The sequence below is a fragment of the Diabrotica undecimpunctata genome, chromosome 4 (genome assembly GCF_040954645.1).
Source record: "Diabrotica undecimpunctata isolate CICGRU chromosome 4, icDiaUnde3, whole genome shotgun sequence".
In the NCBI taxonomy this organism is placed as follows: domain Eukaryota; kingdom Metazoa; phylum Arthropoda; class Insecta; order Coleoptera; family Chrysomelidae; genus Diabrotica; species Diabrotica undecimpunctata.
In genome coordinates, this window is record NC_092806.1 from 120542212 (window position 1) to 120563726 (window position 21515).

Below are 21515 nucleotides of genomic sequence, written 5' to 3' on the forward strand. Positions count from 1 at the left end.
CATGTTAGTAGCAATTTTATTATAAATAAAATAAATAAATAAAGGGTTTTATTAATGTCGAAAGTTGTTGCAACTATGGCAGTCGAAGATGTTTTTGCCTATCGCAGTATTAGCCCGGTCAAGATAGGCATTCAAGTTTATAAAAATTTTCCCAGTAGGGGAAATCACGTTACAAAAGCCTTCTGATTCTTTTTCTTCCTATTCTTGTTTTTGTTGTCTTGTTATTCTTCCTGCTGGATGCAAGTAATTTGTCCTAATAGTGATCCATCAGATGTCTCCTCGCTGATATCGTACGAACTCTTGGCGATTCAAGATTAAAGCACGACTGACCTTAATAACTTGTACCTACATGCTGATGAGCAAAACTATCCAACTTTGTTGCAGCCCCATTTTGCAATATATACCTGTTTACAATTGCAAATAAATTGTGTTAATGTTTTTTGGAACTAAAGTCTGGATTGATTCCAATATCTTGTCGAGTAACTTAAAACCTCTGGTCTAGTTGATTACCACATTTGAACTTAATAATACGAGCCCCTTCCCATATCAATTGTCCCAACGTTAGATTGATAAGAAAATTAAATTTTAGAGAACAAAAATAAAAGCGCAGCATAAATTTTAATGCATCGTTCAACATTTTTGAATTTCCTAATTATAGAAAATATTTTATAACGTAATGAAAACTGTTGATTAAACAGAATAATAATAAATTAAAAAAAAAACGCATAGAATATATAGAAATACATCTTAACAAAAAAAATGTGAAAGTTTACCACTGAGTTACATCCCCTTTATTTTTAATGACGTCCAGGTTCTGACAAAATTCTAATGTAAACGAATTCCATATTTATGCAATTTTTCCTTGGGCAGGATGTTTTCTCAAACTTTTTTTCATTTCGCGCCACAAAGTCTCTATAGGGGACAAGTCGGGACTGTTAGAAATCCATTCCAGAAGTGGTGTGCCATGGTCTTCAATCCATTTTAAACTCTTTTCTGAGGTATGAACCTGCACCGTCCTATTGCAAGACAAAATCTTCCGCAGATGTTAAACGGTGTTCCATAATCGGTAAAAGAAATTCTTCTAAAATATTCAAATATTTGTCCGTGTTTACAATCCCATCGATAAAATGTAACTTTCCCACACCTTTAGACGACAAGCTGTCCCAGATCATGACAGATGCATTAAATTTAACTTTTCTCTTCCGACAGTCGGGATGGAAAGCTTTATTTTTCCTGCGAAGCGACTCCTACTGTCTCCAACACACACTTCAAATCTGGACTCATCACTCCAATGTATTGAATTCCATTGCGAGTCCAATCTTTAGGCTCTTTTGACCATCTTAGTCTATTTTTCTCTTGTTGTAATGTTAAAAGTGTCTTTTCCTTAGCCTAAAATATAATGAAATTTATTAAAAACAATTCGTACTAATTTTGTCAACTATAAAACTTACTTTGTAAGTACCAAATCGTAATTGGTGGGCCTCTCAGTAACATTTTAATCTAAAACGTGTCTTCCAATCTATAATGCTTCTTCATACCCTTCAATCTGCTTCGGTTATTTTACTTGTTCGTTCATTTCTAGGTTTTGTGACGACCGAACCTGTAGTTTTGTATCTTCTGACTATATTTCTTACACTATTGCGTGACAATAGCAACAAATTCACGATTTCCGAATTGGATTTTCCAGAATTAAAAAATCTAATGATGATTGAACAAATTTTCTCATCGATAACTTTACCTAGACCCATTGTACAATCCACAAACGGCAAAAAGCTTTACAATACTACAAAATACATTTGATGTTAACTGACAATATTATTGTTTTGATGTCATTTTTCCATAGCTACCTCTGGATTTAACGTAATTATGAAAAAATAAACGTATGTTGACATAAGTGAATGCATAGCCAGGGTTTAGTGAATTTTTTTTATTGTTGAAAATAAATACAAAACCATAAGGGTAATGTTTTTTAATAAATATTAATAAAAATGCCATATATCTTATATACTAAAACGCTAAGCCCTTTTCTTGTCCACCACTTTACTCAAAAACCATATTAGATAATTAAAATATTTTTTCGGAATAATATTAGTATTACGTATGAGATTGTCAAGATATACTTTTGGTACAAAAATTCACTTCCGGTTTTGAGATGACCGGAAGTTAAAAATTACTTTAAGTGTTAGACCCCACAATGTATATATGGATCGAAAGGTCTCGTCGAGACGAATCTAAATATGTACTTCCGGTTGCGATCCGACACCGGAAGTGACCCGAAACGCGCATAAAACGTCAAGATAGAGCAAATCTGACACCGGATTCGTGATCAGCATGCAAAATTAACTGCTAAATGATATCCATGTCGACATTTGATGAACTAAAAATTGCATTCCGGTTTTGAGGTCGACTTCCGGTTTCGTTTTTATTAGTCAAATCAATAGAGAATTCAACGTAGAGTTCAAAAATGTAAGTTCACGAAATTATCATTTATAGTTTTTGAGTTATTGATAAAAATATTTTTACTTCCGGTCATTGTATATATTGTATATTTTTCTCGCAAAATAAAAATTTCATTTTAAAAACTCGATGTCGAGTTGGTCCGCTAGTATTAATTAATATGGGAACTTATAAAAACATGCAGAGCATAGTTTGTTTATGGTAATCCACTTAAACTGCAAATTCCATAGGTGGGCCAACTGATATAGGAAGGGACTCGTATACACGAAATAGTTGGTGATTATATCTTCTGGACTAGAGTTACTCTTTTTAAAAACTTTAGCGCAATGAAAAAAATCTTGTTTCTCTATCATTTTAAAAGCTTTTGTTTTACACCTGAAAAATACTGCTGGTGTCAGTATCTCAGCGTTATTTAATGTAAAAACATTATATGATTTTGACACCTTGCAAACGCACATAAACTTTTGGAGAATATATTTCAGACTAACGTTGAGCTTTCCCAGGTTTCAAAAAAAGAAAAATTTCTGTTGGATTTGGAGGAGTAGGTAATATTAGTAAATCGACATCTTCAACAACAACAGTTGACACTTGACATGTTAATCCGTTCTATTGCTGTTTCAATTATCAGGACATCAGCATCCTAATTAGTTTGTCTTACAAACATATTTTCAATGATAAAATTTTCTTTCAACATTGAAATTAACCAAGACTTCTGACGATTTGCAAGACATTTTTGTTGAGTGGTGGGAACTGTCCTAAATGCATCAACTAAGATATCAAAAGATGAAGATGTTGCTGTAGTTCATCGAAGTTATTCTGCACCTTTAATATTTTTCGTACAATTGGTATAATCATCAAATACTACAGTAACTCTATGGCCATATGCGAAAAGACATTTGGAGAAAAAGCATGGCGACAATTTTTATAGATAATTGCATGATTTACAATTTTTAACTAATATATTTTATGGTAAAACTTACTGTTTTGGCTGAAAAACGCAAAAAGTCCATATTTTCGACCTTTGAATAACTTTTTTTTGCAGATGTGAGTTTTATGGGAACTTTTTACATTTGATTTATAATGGTGCCCCGAATATTCGTGCCAATTTTTAGCTCTATGCGAATTATTTTTGTCCACCTCACCCCTATTTTTTGGTCTAACTTGATCGGGTTTTATGGGAAGATGAGTAGGGATGTTATATACCTACTGTGTTATCTCCAATGGTATTGTAACATTTTTTTAACACAATTTTTTACATTTTTTATTTATCGTTCATATATAATTTAATTTACAGCCTACCTATTTTTTAGTCTTTTACAATAGCCTAGCCGGAGGTTAAACTTTTAGATTTGATCTCTCCTCATTAAATGATTTTTGATACTCGACTTTCGATGTGTGATCTGAGAGTCAGGTAGTGTTTTGCGCAAGTTGTGCCTCCAATTGGCCTTCGAAAATTAATTAACGCACTTATTAAATATAAGTACATATTACTGTTGTGCAAGAAGTAAGACTAAGGAATTATCCAAAAGAGACAGTGTTTTTTTCTGTTTGTTTACGATTACAATCTGGTCATAAATGAAAAATAAGCAATTTTAATCTATCCTAAATTACTAAAGTTGCTTGAAATCAAGAGTTTACCCTACGGTGTTCTCTTAATCTTATCTGATCAATAACGCAATAATTATTATATTATAAATTTTATCAGCCCATAGAACAGGCGGGTTTTAGAAAAGGTTATGGAATAAACGATCACCTACTGAAAGCTATAATACTACTGGTAATGCTGCCTACTGAAAGCTATAATACTAATGGTACTGGTAATAAAAAATCTTATAGAAAAATGCACTGAATATAATAAACCACTAGCTTTAATATTTGTCTACTATGAAAAGGCATTCGACACCGTAAATCAACAAAAAATGTTGGAAGCCTTGACAGAATGCCGAATTGACTATCGGTATATAAATATAATTAAACACATATACCAAAACGCAACAGCCAGTGTTGGAGTGGGTGATCGTTAAACCCAGAAATTCCCGATACAACGTGGAGTACGCCAGGGGGACACCATATCGCCGAAACTGTTCACTACGCTTTTGGAATATATATTATGTAAAAGGGCAAAACTGACCGACAAGGGCATAAACATAAACGGAGAAAAGCTTAGCCATCTAAGGTTTGCAGATGATATTGTACTAATAGCTGATAGGATAGATGAGGCCAAAGAACTTTTAAATCAGCTCTACCTTTCCTCGCTAGAAGGGGGATTGAAAATAAATATATCTAAAACCCAGATGATGACAAATCTTGTAGTCAGCGAAGATATACGCGTAGGAACAAGATCCATAGACCAGGTAATGGCCTATAAATACCTAGGTCATGAGAACCGCATAGGAAAAGATAACCAAACCGTTGAGCTTCTCCGTCGTATAAGACTGACTTGGGCAGCCTTCGGCAAGCTGAACCATATTTTCAAATCGTCTGATATACCAATATGCCTTAAAAGAAAAACGTTTAATCGGTGTGTTTTGCCAGTGTTAACTTACGGTGCGGAAACGTTGACCATGACAAGGAGAACAGGTCAAAAGATCCGTGTGTGTCAAAGGGCGATGGAGCGTGCTATGTTGGGCGTTTCACTACGAGACAAGATCCCAAATCGCCAGCTACGACAAAGAACAGGAGTGGCTGATGCAGTAGAGAGAGTAGCAACACTGAAATGGAACTGGGCAGGTCGCGTGGCTCGAATGACAGATAATAGATGGACAAAGTGGATATTGGAATGGAGACCAAGAGATGATGCCTACCGAAGCAGAGGTCGTCCACCAACATGTTGGACTGACGATCTAAAACGTTGTCATAGGAATTGGATGCAAGAGGCACAAGATCGAAATAGATGGAAAATTATGAGGGAGATCTATGTCCAGCAGTGGATAAGCGAAGATTGAATGATGAACGCACTAATGTTAACATGTACCACGCGCACAAACACTATGCTCTGCATTTTCACTGTCATTTAACTAATTCGAAGGGCTTTGTCCTCTTTAGGATTGTGGAATTGTAGCCACAATTTTCATACCCAGGTCTTTAGGGAGGTCGCTGTTCCTCATGTACCAAGGAGCATTCACAATGTTTCTCAATACTTTATTCTGAAATTTGTGGATTATTTCTATATTACTTTTCTTGTCACAACCCCAAAGTTGGCTACCTCTAGTTGAAATAGATCATAGTATTTATAAAGTAAAAGCTTGTTGTATGTAGGAGACGGCTTTCTTACAACCAACCAATACATTTTTTGTATCTTATACCAAGTTCTTCTTATTAATTGTAACTGGTGTATTTTGTATCTATTTATTGGTAAAGTTAACGTGTACAGATTTATTTTCGTTCTTCTTAATTTTCCATTTTTTTGTCTAGGAATATACTTTGTTAACTACTGTTTGTAGTTTGTTTATTGCCTTTTCTTCTTATTCTTCTTACTTCTTGTATGTAGGCTTTAAAGCCTGATTCTTCTTCAATATTAGCCTCATAAATTGTTTAAATTATCGCACTATGTTTTTCTTGGTCTGCCAATTCTTTTTCGTCCACATGGTGACTTGTCTCGTGCTATTCGTACTATCCTGTCCTCTGCCATTCTACTAATGTGTTCGTTCCACTCCTGTTTCCGTTTTGTCACCCATCCATTTATGTCTTCTATATTGCCTGCTCTTCTTATGTTTTCTCGTCTCTCCCTATCCAACAGACTTTTCCCTGATATTCGTCCGAGTATTTTCATCTCTGTTGTTTCTAGTAGCCGTCTCGTTTTAGATGTGTCAGGTCTTGTCTCCGCCGTGTATGTTAATATAGGTCTAATTGCTGTTTTATAGATTCTTGTTTTTGTGTCTTGTCTTAGGTGTTTGTTCTTCCATATTTTGTCATTAAGAGATCCCGCTGCTTTACCTGCTTTTAAACTTTGTTGTCGTACTTATTCTTCAACATATCCGTAACTAGTTATATGTATTTCCAGATATCTAAACCTTGCTTCCTGCTTTATTATTTTCTCATCAATTTCGATTTTACATCGTACTGGGTATTTCGATGTTGTTATACATTTGTTTTTTTCTGCTGACATTATCATATTGTATATATTGACTTTTGTATTTAAGATGTGTGTTGATCTTTGGAGCTCGTCTTCTATCTCGGCGATTAATGCGGCATCGCCTGCATATCATAATATTTGGATTTCTTTGTTCCCCATTCTGTAACCATGACCTTTATGTACTGCTTGTATTATTTCGTCCATTATTATATTAAAGAGAAATGGGCTTAACGAGTCAACCTGTCTTATTGCATCTTCGATAGTGTCATCTAGCGCTAAAATGGCAGTATCGTCAGCAAAGGTGGCAATGGTATTATATTTTAATACAGGTATATCGCATGTGTATAGCAAATAAAGGACCGGGCCCAACACGCTACCTTGCGGAACTCCTGCTCTAATTTCTCTTATGTCGGAATAGCTGTTTTTTGTTTAATTCTAAAGTAGCTTTCAGATATATAGGTCTGTAAAATTTGCGAAAATTGCTTGGGCATAAATGTTTTTAGCTTATATATCAAACCTATTGAAACTTATTGATATAGTGCTTATTTCTGAAGCCAAATTGATGTGTCGGAATCAAGTTTTTTGGTTCAATAATTGTTTTCATTTCAAAAGAGGCAATATGATATTTTTATTACTGCTCTCACAATACCAATCATGAATTCGGAGCCGCATTCATTGTCAACAAAACACTTAAACTTCTTTTTGTGGACTTCAATCTAAAAAGTTCAGGAATCTGTTATCTAAGTAGTGTAAGTTTTGTAATATTAGTTTAATAAATGTACGCGCCCCAACCGAAGACAACGAAGAGGAATTCAAAGATCGTATAATACTGTCAAATATAAACAAAATGTAACATAGAATATTCTGTTTCTGAAAAAGTAAGAAAGAATTTCTTTTAATAAAAGATTATGCATAGATTATTTTGAATAAATATTTTTTAAATACATAATTTGTATATACCAACAACATTAGCGGTCAGTCGTTTCCGTCTGCCCATCACCGGAACCAGTCTTATACGTGATCCATTACGTCAGTGACGGAGATTATTGTATTAATTTGTGTTATTTAACATTTCTGTTATTACTGGTAATGTACGAAAGCTTTTAAGAAACGTTTAAATTATTTCTAATACTCACCGACAAAATCGGAATTAAAATAGACGAGAAGTTAGAAAAATAAAATAAACATTGTGCAGTCGACAGGTTTTTAGTTTAGAATTGAAAATATGCCTTGTGGGATAGTATATTTTATCAGTGTATGGTGTTATATGATGGACATTGAAAAAGAACTATCCGAAGAAGATAGAAAACTTTCTAGGATACATTCTAGAATAGTAAAACATTCACGGGTGGAGAGTGGCATGAATGTCGAAGGGGCATAAAAACAGAGAAAAAATAATGTCCTTCTCCACGTAGGTCATAAATCATGATATGTAGAAAAATATCAATTAATACTGCTATTAATGTCAGTTTATAAGGTCTTCAGTAGTCCTTCTCCCCAAATTGTTCTCGGTCTACCTCATTTTCACTTGCCTTTTGGTTGCCATTTGAGTCTTTCCTGTGGTATTCGTTATTCATCCATTATTTTTATATGCCCAAACTAGAGAAATTGTTTTGTTGATAAGTCTTCTGTGATCGTTCGTTTGATTCCGATTATTTTTCTAATGCGTTTGTTGTTAATCCTTTCTCTTCTCGATCTTCCTGCCGCTCTTCTCCAAAAATTCATTTCCGTGGCTCTCAGCGTTGCCAATGTTCTTTCTTTCAGTGGCCATACCTCACAGCTGTATAGAGAGAGATACTTTTCATTATAGTCTCATATAACCGCGTTTTATTTTCTTGGCTAATGCATTGGTGCTATAAAATACGCTTTTAACATTGTGATGGTTTTTCGTATTCCTTCCTCTTGTGTCAGTTGTGCTTTGTCTAATGTTTCATCGTGCGAAGTATACCTAGATATTTGTAGTCGTAACCGTGTTTTATTGTGGCTTTGTTGTCTAATATGAGATATTTTTCTTGCTCTCCAATGCACAAGTATTCGGTTTTCATTTTACTGACTTCTAGACAAGCATTAAGTTTAAATCGACTTACTATAGACCTATTACACCTAATCTCCTTCTTCTTCCTTCTTGTATGTAGGCTTTAAAGCCTGTTTCAAGATTGAAACCGAATTCTCTTTACTGATGAATCGCGGTTCAGTTTGAAGTCTGGCGATGGACGAGAAAGGGTTTGGAGATGGAGAAATAAGAGACATGTCCAAGCTTGTTGTATGTCTCAAAGAAGAAAATTTCGTGGTGTCACGGTTTGGGCTGGAATCTCATTTGAAGTTCGATCTGAATTTATTTTCATCAATGGCCCCCTGAATGCTGACCTATATATAAATAATGTTTTCGCAGAAGCAGTAGTTCCATTTGGTCCATTTATTGTGGACAATTTCATCTTTATACATGATAATGCACGGCCGCATACTGCCAGAATCGTGACAAATTACTTCGGGGAAGTACGAATTAATACTCTAGAATGGCCAGCCTGCAGCCCTGATCTGAATATCATCGTACGGGATGAACATCTTTGGGATGAACTTCATCGTACGGTTAGAAGTCAACCAGGCCAGCCAGAAAATCTTGCAGAACTTCAAAACATGCTTAGTGAAGAATATTTGTTCCGTTCCCTTCCAAATCGTATGCAAACGGTTTTTGATGTTTTAGGGCATAGTACCCGATATTAGACAATGTTGTTCAAGTTCACTCGTAATTTTTACTGTTTGTAATTCGTTTCGATATTACACTATTTTCCTTTGTTGCTTTCTAATTAAATAAATTATGCCAAGAAATCGAGCAGTAATGGCCATTTTTTGTTTTAAAAATAAAAGATGTTGAGTATACAATATGAAACAGCTCATAAAACGTTCAATGAATTTTTATTTTCGGAAATTTATAGGGTGGCCACTTTTTTTGCCGGTCAGTGTATTAAAATCTTTGTTTTTTAGAATGACCTCTACATTACTTAGTATTTAAAATAAATTAATAATTTTTCCTGATCAAACCCATATATAAATAATTTTCTACGCCATTGCTCTATTGACACATGCCCAATTATATTTATCAAAACAAAAACCACACGCTTATTCCAAGACAATCACAATTCGCACCAGTCGTTTTCATGCTTCTTGCACCGGCAGGTCATAGTCGGAACTACCGTGCACCTCTTCCGGGGGCGGAGAAACCGCCTCTTCGCGATTCCACCCCACGCATTATCTTACAATCCGCATGTTTTGGTTAATTGTTTCCCACGCTGTTTTTCGGTCTCCGAAATTCTCGGGTGTCTTTTTTTGTCACGGTCAAGTTCTGGATTATGCGGTGGACATGTGTGTTACTTATAGTGCTCACTTTGGATTTTTTGTTACAGCCCTCAAGGTGAAATTGCTACTGAGAAGACCTTTTGATCAGCTGGTAGCCCAAGGAATCATGCCCCGTAAGTATAGTGTATCATACTTTTAATACTCTTTAATTACAGGTCATCTATTGTTCAAATGCCTTATGGTTCATAAAGTTTATGCTACTCCTGTTTAAAATATAGGCACTTAATATAATTGGGAGGGTAAATCATTATGTTTGACTTATTTAATGGATATGTGCATATTGAAATACGTTTTTCAGTTTTATAATAGTTCTTATAAATTATCTACATTCTCAAGAGTTTCATCTATAGTAGGAAAAAAAATACAAAAATTTACTATTGAAACTATGGCACATTATCTTACAATTACCCTAAATTTTTTTTTTGTCTCTACTTTATTTACAATCTGTTCTTAACATAGGAACATTAAGAAACATTTTTTGACGAATATTGTTAAGGACATCTCTAGCGAGAAAGTACCTTTAATATTAGTTTACTATACTTCTATTGAACATATTATTATTATATAACTAAATCTGTTACTCAAGTCCGTTGGTTTGAATCGCTTTAAGCGACGCACTTCAACTGTGGTTTCGTGTAGCTCACGCACTAGCACATTACCATGATCACTGGTTCTATGTTTGTATTTTTCGCTGTAACGTATTACATATTTCTGGTTTTACGGATGATATTTTTAAGCTTTCGATTAGATGATTGGGCACGTACCTCGGGGTATCTGTTATTATGCGCAAGATCTTATTATGCAATCTTTCGAGGGTTTCAAGGTTTGTTTTACTAGCAGCACCCCATAGTTCTATTCCGTATGTCCATACTGGATTTCCTGCCAATCAGTCAGTACATTTCATCATCATCACGTAGCGCTACAACCCTGGGTGGGTCTTGGCTGACTGTACAACTTTTTTCCAATTTGTTCGATCTTCCATCAACCTAGGGTCAAATGGAATGTTCATTTTCCGGAGATCTGCTTGGATGTTATCTCTCCATCGCATTGTGGGACGTCCGAGTGGTCTTTTGCCTGTGGGAATCTCTTCCCATACCAGTTTTACAAGTCTATCGTTATGCAGTCTGTGCACGTGGCCTGCCCATCTTAGTCGCTGTGATTTAATTTCTTGGAAAAGTCAGTACATTTGGTGAAGGTTTAATCCCAATTGTTTACGTTTTGTAAAGATATGTGTTCTCCACATCATACGTCGATCTAAATGCATACCAAGGTACTTTACGTCATTGGTTTGTTAAAGCTGTATACCACTCATTGCGCTCGTTGGACAGGTATCCCTTTTCATTGTGAAGGTTATGTGTTTGGATTTGGCCTCATTTTCTTTCATTTTCCATTTATTTAGCGAAAGTTGGATCTTGTTGACAATTTTGTAGGTTTTTCGTAGCAGTGTCTTCATTTTGATGTGATGATAATAGTACAGAATTTGGGCAAAAATATAGTTTTCTTTTCAACTCTTCTACTGTGTGCCTATATTATATTTTCTCTCAAGTATATAACGTGGCAGCTGTCACTAGTTCTCTTGTTTGTTTACAATAACTGGAATATGTAATAAAAGTCGAAGATCAACAATATTTTCGACACGAAAATGTAACAATAAAACACTGAAAACTTTGTTTTCAAAATTTCCACAAAATTTATTTTTAATTCTTATCACTACAGCTGTTTCGGCTGATTGCCTTTCTCAAGTGATCTGTTTTTGGCATGGGTTTACACTTTATAGTCTCTAATGAAATAGGTTGAGGAGGGGAGAACTGTTTGTCTCAAGCTGGTCATTCAGAATTATATCTGTGTTTTTTAACTTGTTGATTTCCATAGATTCTAACAAAGATAGCTTAAGGCCTTTATTTTGAATGTGTAGAATTTTAAATTCGTCATTAAAAGAATGATTATGATCTAGAAGGTGAAGTGCGTATGTAGAATCTGTTTTTCTATTGTTGAAAGCCCTTTTATGTTCTGCTATTCGTTTATTAAAATTTCTACCTGTTTGACCAATGTAAGTTTTTGGGCAGTCGCCACATTTAAGTTTGTACACACCACTGTGTAAGTGTTTTTTATGTTGGCTCTTATTGTTTTTAATATATTTGCCTAGGTTGTTATTTGTTCTGAAGGCTGGTGTTATTCCTTTCTTTTTTATGTGTTTGGCTATTTTTGTTGATATTTTGCCTGTATATGTAATCGAGCAGAAGGTACTGGGTTTTTTCTCTGGTGGTGGAAATACTAAGTTCAGGGCTTTCTTGTGTAGTTTTTGATTTAACATTTTATTAATTGTTTGTTCGTTGTATCCATTGTTTACTGCTATTTGCTTAATGATATTTAATTCTGTCTCAAAATTGTATTTTGACATAGGAATTGCTGTTAATCTATGTAACATACTATGATAGGCTGCCAGTTTATGTTGTGTGGGATGGGATGATGAATTGTGAATAGTCGTGTCAGTATGGGTAGGTTTATGAAATATGGAGAAGTCATGTTTGTTTTTAAGTCTGGTAATTTTTAAATCTAAAAAATTTATGGATTGATTTTGTTCTGTTTCTATTGTAAATTCAATATGACTATGAAGAGAATTAATATACGATAAAAATTGGTCGAGTTGCCTGTTAGTTCCTGTGAAACATACCAGTACGTCGTCTACGTATCTCCACCAATATAAGAACTGTTTGAATATGGGATGTTTTGAAATCTTTGTCTCTAGATGATCCATAAAAATATCTGATAGCAATGGGCTTAGAGGATTGCCCATTATAAGTCCTGCACTGTTATTTGTATATAATTCATTATTAAATTCAAAGTAGTCTTGGTTTATGCAAACTTCAAGAAGATGTAAAATTTCAGATGTAATGATTGGATTTGTACTATTTTGGTCTAAAAGGTTTTTTACTAGAATAAACGTTTCTGTAGGAGGGATACTAGGAAAAAGATTTTTTACGTCAAATGAAATTAATCTGGAGTTGTTAGGTAACTGAAAATGTTGTATTTTATTAACTAGTTCTATTGTATTTTTTATGGTAAATTTAGGTGAAAATTTAGTGTGTTCTAAAATAATCTCTAACAGTTTTTTTGAAAGTTTATATGACGGAGCTGTATAAAAAGACACTACAGGTCTTATTGGGTGATCCGGTTTGTGTAGTTTAATGAAAGAGTATAATTTAGGAGGCTGTGGGTTCATGATACTGAGGTATTTCTGTTCTATTGGATTTACTATTGATTTTGAATTTTCTAAAGCTAGCTTAATTTGTTTAGCTTGAGACAGCTTGAGACAAACAGTTCTCCCCTCCTCAACCTATTTCATTAGAGACTATAAAGTGTAAACCCATGCCAAAAACAGATCACTTGAGAAAGGCAATCAGCCGAAACAGCTGTAGTGATAAGAATTAAAAATAAATTTTGTGGAAATTTTGAAAACAAAGTTTTCAGTGTTTTATTGTTACATAAAATGAATTTCCATCAAGTAACGGTCGAATCCATCAATTACGAAAATGTAAAATAAAAACATGCATTTGTCTTTATGTATCATTGCTCCAAAAAATCAATTTTTTATACTTTTAACTTATGCTAAATTTGCTTTTTGTCCTAAAATAAACAAAGTTCAACTTCAAGCACACTTATTGATTTTATTGATTTCTCTATTCCAATATGATGTTTGTACATTATTCAATTTATGTTGTGAAATGTGAATAGGTCTTGGTCGTCCCGTCACTCAGATTTTGATCTTGGATCAAAACTTTACTAACAAATATAGTGTAAAACCACCCATGCTATTGTTTTACTTCCTACCATAAAGTCTTTAGATCTTATTCGTTCTTAATAATCGGTTGGGTCTTTTTTGAAATCGTATTGTTTTCTGGCCATATGTCGTTTGTATGTGCGATCTTACAAGAAAAATGCTAGGAAATGGAGAGGAATCTTGTGAATAGCTCCTTTATTACATAAATATATATTACATAAATGTGGGTGTGTGTGTCTGTGTGGTGGTATCAAAAGGTACAGAATTTGGAAAAATATACTTCCGATACGTCGAATTGCAATCAGATCCACGTATAAATTACTAGGTTAAAATTCGCTGTAATATACTGAGTGACAAAAAAAGGTAAACACTTACGTATGTTTTTTAGAATTCATTAATTTTTTACATATCGACTTATCTTGCTATGAACAAGAAATTATAAAATGTTCAGGTTTATCTGTAAGTTTTTGCGGTGACTGCGTAAATTGTTTGGATTGGTTTGGTGGTTTCAGTTTTTGTGAATTTACGGTGTCAGTTGAATTTTAAATTTCGTGTAGCTGATTGAGAACCTTTTTTTATTGCTCAAATGAGAAGATGAAGAAGAAATTTTGAGCAGAAGAATTTTATATATATATATATATATATATATATATATATATATATATATATATATATATATATATATATATATATATATATATATATATATATCTATATATAATCAAAAACCTACGTTATGCTGATGACACTGTTATCTGTTATATTCGCGTAATCACCAGAAGAACGAGAACAAATTATGAATAGGCTAGACACTGTCAGTACGGAATATAGTTTGAAAATAAATATGCAGAAAACCGAAATGATGATCATCGATAGAATCAGAAACAGCCAAGCAGAGATAAGAAACATGGCAAGTTACGAAGTGGTCAGGCGCTTTAATTACTTAGGCTGCGTTATTACTAACAGTGGAGGATGCGAAGACGAGATTCGTCGACGCATCACAATGGCTAGATCGGCAACAGCCAAACTCAAAAAAATTCGGAAGAACACTGATATTACAAAAAACACAAAATTACGCCTTGTTCGAGCATTGATAATGTACTAGTATTTCCCATCGCGACCTATGCTTCAGAAAATTGGACAAAAAAAGAGCCGATTTAAAGCATATAATGAATGGCATTTGAAACGTGGGTCTACCGTAGAATGTTGCGCATACGATGGACCGCCCATCGCACAAATAACTCAATTCTAGCAGAACTTAGAACGTTGTTAAAATGCTAAAAAGACAACAGGTCAAATAAAACCAATAAGTTTGGCAACGTTGAACTTCTCCTCTTTTCTTAGTTCCACTAATGCGATTTCGACGATATAATGGGCTGACCTAATATACCTCTCTCTTTTTAAATAGGTGTTTCTCACTCCATCTCACATAAGGTACATACCGACCATAAACTTTTACCTACACTGTATATATATATATATATATATATATATATATATATATATATATATATATATATATATATCTCACTCCTCCTGTCAAAAGAAGAAAGGTACAAAAAGAATTTATAAAAACTTGAAAGCTTACAGGTTGACAAGTTCTGATCTTTTGAGTTAACCATATCATGCTAAGGTTTGTGCATATGGATCAAAGCAGAATTTAAGATTGAAATGTGGGGAAAATGAAAAAATTAAAGATATATAAGTGATATATGAATATGAAACACGATGAATAAAGAAAAGTATGTGATATATGAATATGATGATAATGAAGTTATATGTACAGTATGATAGATGAAATATGAATATTATAATATTGTAAATGATGATGAAGATATATGTATATGAATTATGTTTAAAAGTCCACTGTAGAAGAAAGTACTAAAGTATAAAAGAACATGAAGGCATATGTATTTGTGGAGTACCTAAGATACTGACAGGTGAGGAAAAGCTAGAGGCAAATTTAGGTGAAAGAATATGGAAAAATGTAAGAATATACAATGAAATTGGCATGAATGTCAAGTAAAAGAAGCACTAACGAGAATTAAGAAAGTGGTCATTAAAATAAACGTAAGAATTAGTTTAAATCTTTGAAATAACGTAAATGGTAAATTATAAGTTGTAAAAATGTCATCTAAAGTATTTTGTAAATTGTAAACGTCAATTGAGGCCAAGTAAATAATTAATCAAATCTAATTGTAATTATAAAGTCAGGTCAGATTTTCGCGGAAAAATAAAGAAAGGTACATAAAAATAGAATATATTTGTACAAGTAAACGTAAATGTAGTGATAAACAGACAAAAAGAAAAAACACAGTGCCTAGAATTAACTTATTATTAGTTTTTGTAAAGTTAGTTTTAGGAAAATATTTGTATATATCTACGAAAGAGAAGTAAGATTAATTTTTTCTATAAAGGGGAAGGAGGCGGTTCTCTTAATCTCTCAACTATAAATTTTTCTAGATGTGCTAGGGGTTTTTTCAAGTATTAAAACGGAAAATGTTCCTAAATTATAATTGAAAGAATTTACTATTAATATGTTTAACAATAATTAATCCGTTTACACGAGTTGAACTAATTTTTTTAGACTACAACTAACGTAAGTGATACTGTTGGTTCTCTCCAGTTATTCTCCATAAGCTGTTACTATTTATGGTTGTATTGGGGTTTGTCACCTTTGTCGTTGGGGTGTGTAGCTTCATTGAATATTCGTATTTATTAATTTCTATAATCCTATTAATCAGATATTGAAGTTCTTCGCTACTATTTGCAATTAACACCGTGTCATCGGCGTACCTTAAATTATCAATATTGACGTCATTCATTTTGATACCACATTGAACACTATCCAATGCTTTATTGAAAACGAACTCCGAATAGGTGTTAAATATTAGTGGGAACAAAATGCAGCCTTGTCCCTGCAGAATTATCTCTGCCAGTCCAGATATTTGCACGTTGATGTCAGTAAAGATGTTTAATGATACGTAGTTCTTTATCATCAACACTTACCGCTGAAGAATGGCTATCATTTCAGTATGTTTTACTCTACATATCTGTACCATAACGTGAATACTAAATAGTCCTACTCTGGTACCAAGATTATTGTGAAACCCACACAGTATGTCACTAAGTTTTAAGTTGTTCTTCTATTTTTTGGTACATCCCTGAGTGTACAATTCGAAAAAATATTTTTAAAACATGGCTCATCAAGCTGATGACTCGGTAGTTACTACATCTTTTCGCATTTGCTTTTTTAGGTATCGTCACAAAAGTCGACAACAGCCATTCCGTTGGTATACCTATAGCCAGTTCCATACATTTTATTTAAAATATGAAGGAAAGAACTTTCGAAGACCTTTATTATTTCACTCGGTGTTTCATCCGACCCATTCGTTTTTCTGGTCTTTGCTAATTTTATTGCTATTTCAATTTCGTTTATAGTTATGCCAGATCCTATCACTTCTTTAATTTCAAGATCAGGTCTTTCATCATTAAACAGTTGATTATTTGTTGCTTAGTCCTATTGCTGGACGGGGATTTTTATAATTATGCATCCAAAAGAAATATTTTATGTCAATATAATGTATACTTTTTTTTAGCTCACAAAACACCTGCTGCCTATCATGGCCAGAGACGTCAATTGGAGAGGGCAAAGACAGGTGATATGTTAAAGGCGAAGATTCAACAGAGGCCTCCTCGACAGGAATTAGAAAGACGTCACATTCTGGAAGTAGATCCAAGCCATGTGGACCCAAGCTTAGCAGAACGTCAGAGAATGTTGAAGAAGGCCAAGCTAGCTGATCATCTTAATGATCAATTATCACACAGGTAATATATTTAAGCAAAACAGAATAAAACAATACAGAATAAAAGTTAAAAGTTCCAATAAAGCTGTGAAAAGTGACTCAAAAAAAATATTACAAATATAGTAGACATAGCTGCAAAGTACATTAAATATTTGTTTTAAGATGCAAGGCACGGTTCAACAAATGAACGACAATCAAGAAATATTTACTGATATCAGGAATTAAAAGAGAAATTGGCAAACAATCAAAGATACATCTGCAAACACAGATAAAATATTAGAAAAATGTTAAAATAATCAACTGGAATAATTTTGTTATTACCTCAGTATATAGTTCATTTGATCTCCTATTGCTTAGCTAACATCATGTTATAGTCTTGATTTTTAAGTATAGAAACCAATTTGGAAATTAATAAAAAATAACAAAAAGAGGTATATAAGATGTATTTGTGTTCGCTATTTCTATATTTTTACCTAATTAAAGTATATAAAACACATTAATTTTTTTCAGGCCCGGACCATTGGAACTTATTCAAAAGAATATTCTTCATACTGAGGAACCAATAGAAGAGGCTGTAAAAACTGGTAGAATATCATATAAGGCTACCAGCGAGGGTCAGCTTCACAGGCCACAGCTACCTTCCAACTATGTTAATCCCGAAGAAGATTCCCAAAGTTCTGAAGGTGATAACAGAGTTAGTCCGGGTCCTTCGGATGTCCTGGAAACAGCAGCGAAATCCGCCGGAATAGTTGTGTCCCTTTTACAACCAACGGAGACTGTGGTTGTAACTTCGTCGAGCCCCATATTGAAAAAAGACAATAATGACGTTATATTCGCGGATCTGTGTAGATCAGTGGCAGCGCCGCTCCTATCTCAGGCATCCGCCTCTTCCCCTGCCTCCTTAGTGTCTTCCACCTCAACCTTAAGCCCCCTTTCCAGTGTTGCGAGTCCAATTATGTCACAACCTGCAACACCTGCTCCCCCTCCTCCGCCGCCCATTTCCTTAATCACTCGTACAGTGCAATCGCCGGTAAGAAGTGATTCCGTTAAGGATAAAAATAGGAAAAAGTCCAAAACGAAATCAATGCCAAAAACCCGCACTATTAAATTCCATGAATATAAAGGACCACCTAATGCTCAGAAAAATTCCAATTCGAGTTCATCCCAAGAAGAAAGTTCATATGACTTATTACTAAAACAACAAACGTTGCTTCTACAATTTCAATTACAGTTGCAGCACAAATACCCACAAATTATCTTGCCGGCTTCACAAAAGTCAATTTCTTCAGATAGTAGTAGTAATAGCAATAATAATATTAATATCCAACAGCCGTCACCTTCTCCCTCCACATCTTCAGAATCTTCGACGCCATCTAGAATAACTGGTAGATTAGAAGATATGAAAGTTAGTGATTTAAAAGCCGAATTAAAGCGCCGTAGCCTGCCGGTTTCAGGCTCTAAGCCGCAACTTATTGAAAGACTTAAACCATTCACTACTTCTAATGATATTATTAACCACAACCCCCCATCTATAGACTCATCTATTCACAGTAATGCGAGTATGGATCAAGCACATAATTCCCCCATTTATCAGAATATAGATTCTCCACAAGACAGTCTTAAAGATGAAAAACCCGAGCAAATGGATTTGGATCCGACGAGTCCAGCTCCTCAACCCATGCAGGAACAATATATACAATACAAAATTCATCAGAGTCAAGAAGCTGCTCAGCAAAAATCTAATGTAAGTAATAGTTTAATTAAAGTCCTGATTTATTTACCTTAACAGCAAAGTAGTAGGTTGCAAGATATTCATTGTACTTTGCTTAATAATTTTTATAGTTTACGTCTATTATTTAAATATATTAAAAAATGATTACATTAAAATATTCTTACGGCACACTTTATTGAATTTACAGGAACACGAGGATATAGTTAGAGAACAACAAAGACAAATTGAAGAACTACAACGAGAACTAACGTTGTCTCAGCTAAAGCTACAAGCTGCAACTAGATCGGAGCCGAAAGCTCAGATGATTGCTCTTCAGAAACACCTGCAAGCGAGACAGCAACAACAACAGCAAAGATTACAACAACAGCAGCAGCAACAACAGCAGCAGCAACAACAGCAGCAACAACAACAGCAGCAGCAACAACAACAAAATTTCGTTTTGCAGATGAAGCAGTTGCAAGCGTTGCAGTCCAGACAAGCTGCGAATGAAGAACAGCAAAGGCATGTATCTACTTTTATACTTTAATATCAGGCCTGGGGGCCCGCCTCACAACGTAATGAATAAGTGAAATTAATTAATATCAAAACACAGCAGGAATGTATAGTTTGTCTTTTTTCAAAATAAAAGGTTTATTAAGCAGAAGCTTTATAAATATGTGGAATGTGTAGAATGTGTGGTCGGCAGAACCCTGAACTGTTTTTTTTTGTTTTTACGATTTAAATTTTTTTTCTGTTGTTTTGAATTGCTCATCAATTGCCTTAGTCATTTAAGTCACGTGCTGTAGGTTAACAATACTAAATTTATTGACCTCTAACCACATCCCCGGCGTATTAACCCTAGAGTTTTAAAACCGTTTGGATTTAGTTTTAGCGTCCTATGCACCTGTTTACGAAGTTTTATTGAAATCAGATGTATCGTTTCTGAGCTATAATCTTCGACTTATAGGGACGCTTATGAAGGTACAGAAAACGCAAGGTATGGTATGTGGGATAAATTTATCAGCCTCTACCCATAAGTTGCAATCTAACTAGATTTTACATCTGGTTCGTGTGGTCGAAATTGGGTCAATTAGCATAAAAATATTAAGAAAATCAAAGTCAGATTTAGCCAATCTTCTGGGATTGAAGTAAACCGCATGGACACCTTTAAACGATACGTACTGAAACGAATACTAGGCCCTATAAATTAGAACAACAGGTTATATATATATATATATATATATATATATATATATATATATATATATATATATATATATATATATATATATATATATATGTTCGGATAAATTTTCGCAAAAATCAGGTAAATGGAAATTACTAAGTTCTCGGAAAGAACCGCATTGAGAATTTAAAACTCGACGTTTCGGCACCAATTTTGGAGCCATTATCAAGAAGGATATGGTTCCGTTCGAGTTCGGGATCCCAATTTGCCTACTGCCCTCACTCGTGACGTACCAGTATCTTGTTCCGTAGAAATGCAAGAACCATCAAACGGGACTGAGGTCTCTCAATCTACCTACTCCTCAGTGTTGAGTGACAAGTGTCGAGTGTTCTTCTTTGATGCCAATTTCTCCCCACTTTTACCTTTGACACCAACACAACACTGAGTTTTCCTACTGCTGCCCAAGTCATTCGGATTCTTCTAGTGATGTCTGCCGTTTATTCTGTTCTGAGTTGATTTGAAAAATTTTTGCACAATTTATTACTAATATAGTACAAAAATATTCAAAATGGCCGCTATTTGCTTGAGTAAAGCGCCGAAGTCTGTTAGGCCATGCATCGATCGTTGTACGGACGACATCCATAGGCACATTGTCCACAACTTCTACCAGAGCCTGTTTTAATGACTCTTGATTTGTTGACATCTGTACAGATCATGCCCACTAAAAATAACCACAATTAGTAGTCGAATAGATTAAGGTCTGGGCTGGCTGACGGCCAATGTTCACTACTAATAAATTCGGGTATATGATTTTCAAGCCACTGTAGAGATGTTTTCGCCTTATGCGCAGGTGCAGAGTCTTATTTGAATATCCACGGTCTATTTTGGAACATGTGTGGTTTAGAAGCTTCACTAAATTTGTTAAAATTTCCCGCTGATAATTTCTCGCCGATGTTTTAACGTCCTTTTCACAAAAATTTAAAGAAATGACGTCATCATAGGACACTCTCCATCAATCCATCACTGAGGCAGAAAAATGTTCTCGTTTGATCCTTAACACCAGTTTGCAGACTTTCCTTGGATGACCTTGCATAAACTATATCGTTTAGCTCGTTGAAAATTTTTTCCAGACTATTTTTTTT

The 21515-nt window shown here is 34.3% G+C and overlaps 1 protein-coding gene across 9 annotated transcripts in view; it reads left to right on the plus strand.

Annotated features, from left to right (window-relative positions):
- The window catches only part of LOC140439927 (uncharacterized), a 309270-nt gene that overhangs the window by 259205 nt on the left and 28550 nt on the right, over positions 1-21515 (plus strand). For all 9 annotated transcript variants that reach the window (XM_072530107.1, XM_072530109.1, XM_072530110.1 and 6 more), the window contains 4 exons: positions 9937-10002; positions 17270-17498; positions 17987-19220; positions 19396-19709. In XM_072530107.1, the coding sequence (XP_072386208.1) occupies positions 9937-10002; positions 17270-17498; positions 17987-19220; positions 19396-19709 (1843 nt within the window). The remainder of the gene's footprint in view (positions 1-9936; positions 10003-17269; positions 17499-17986; positions 19221-19395; positions 19710-21515) is intronic.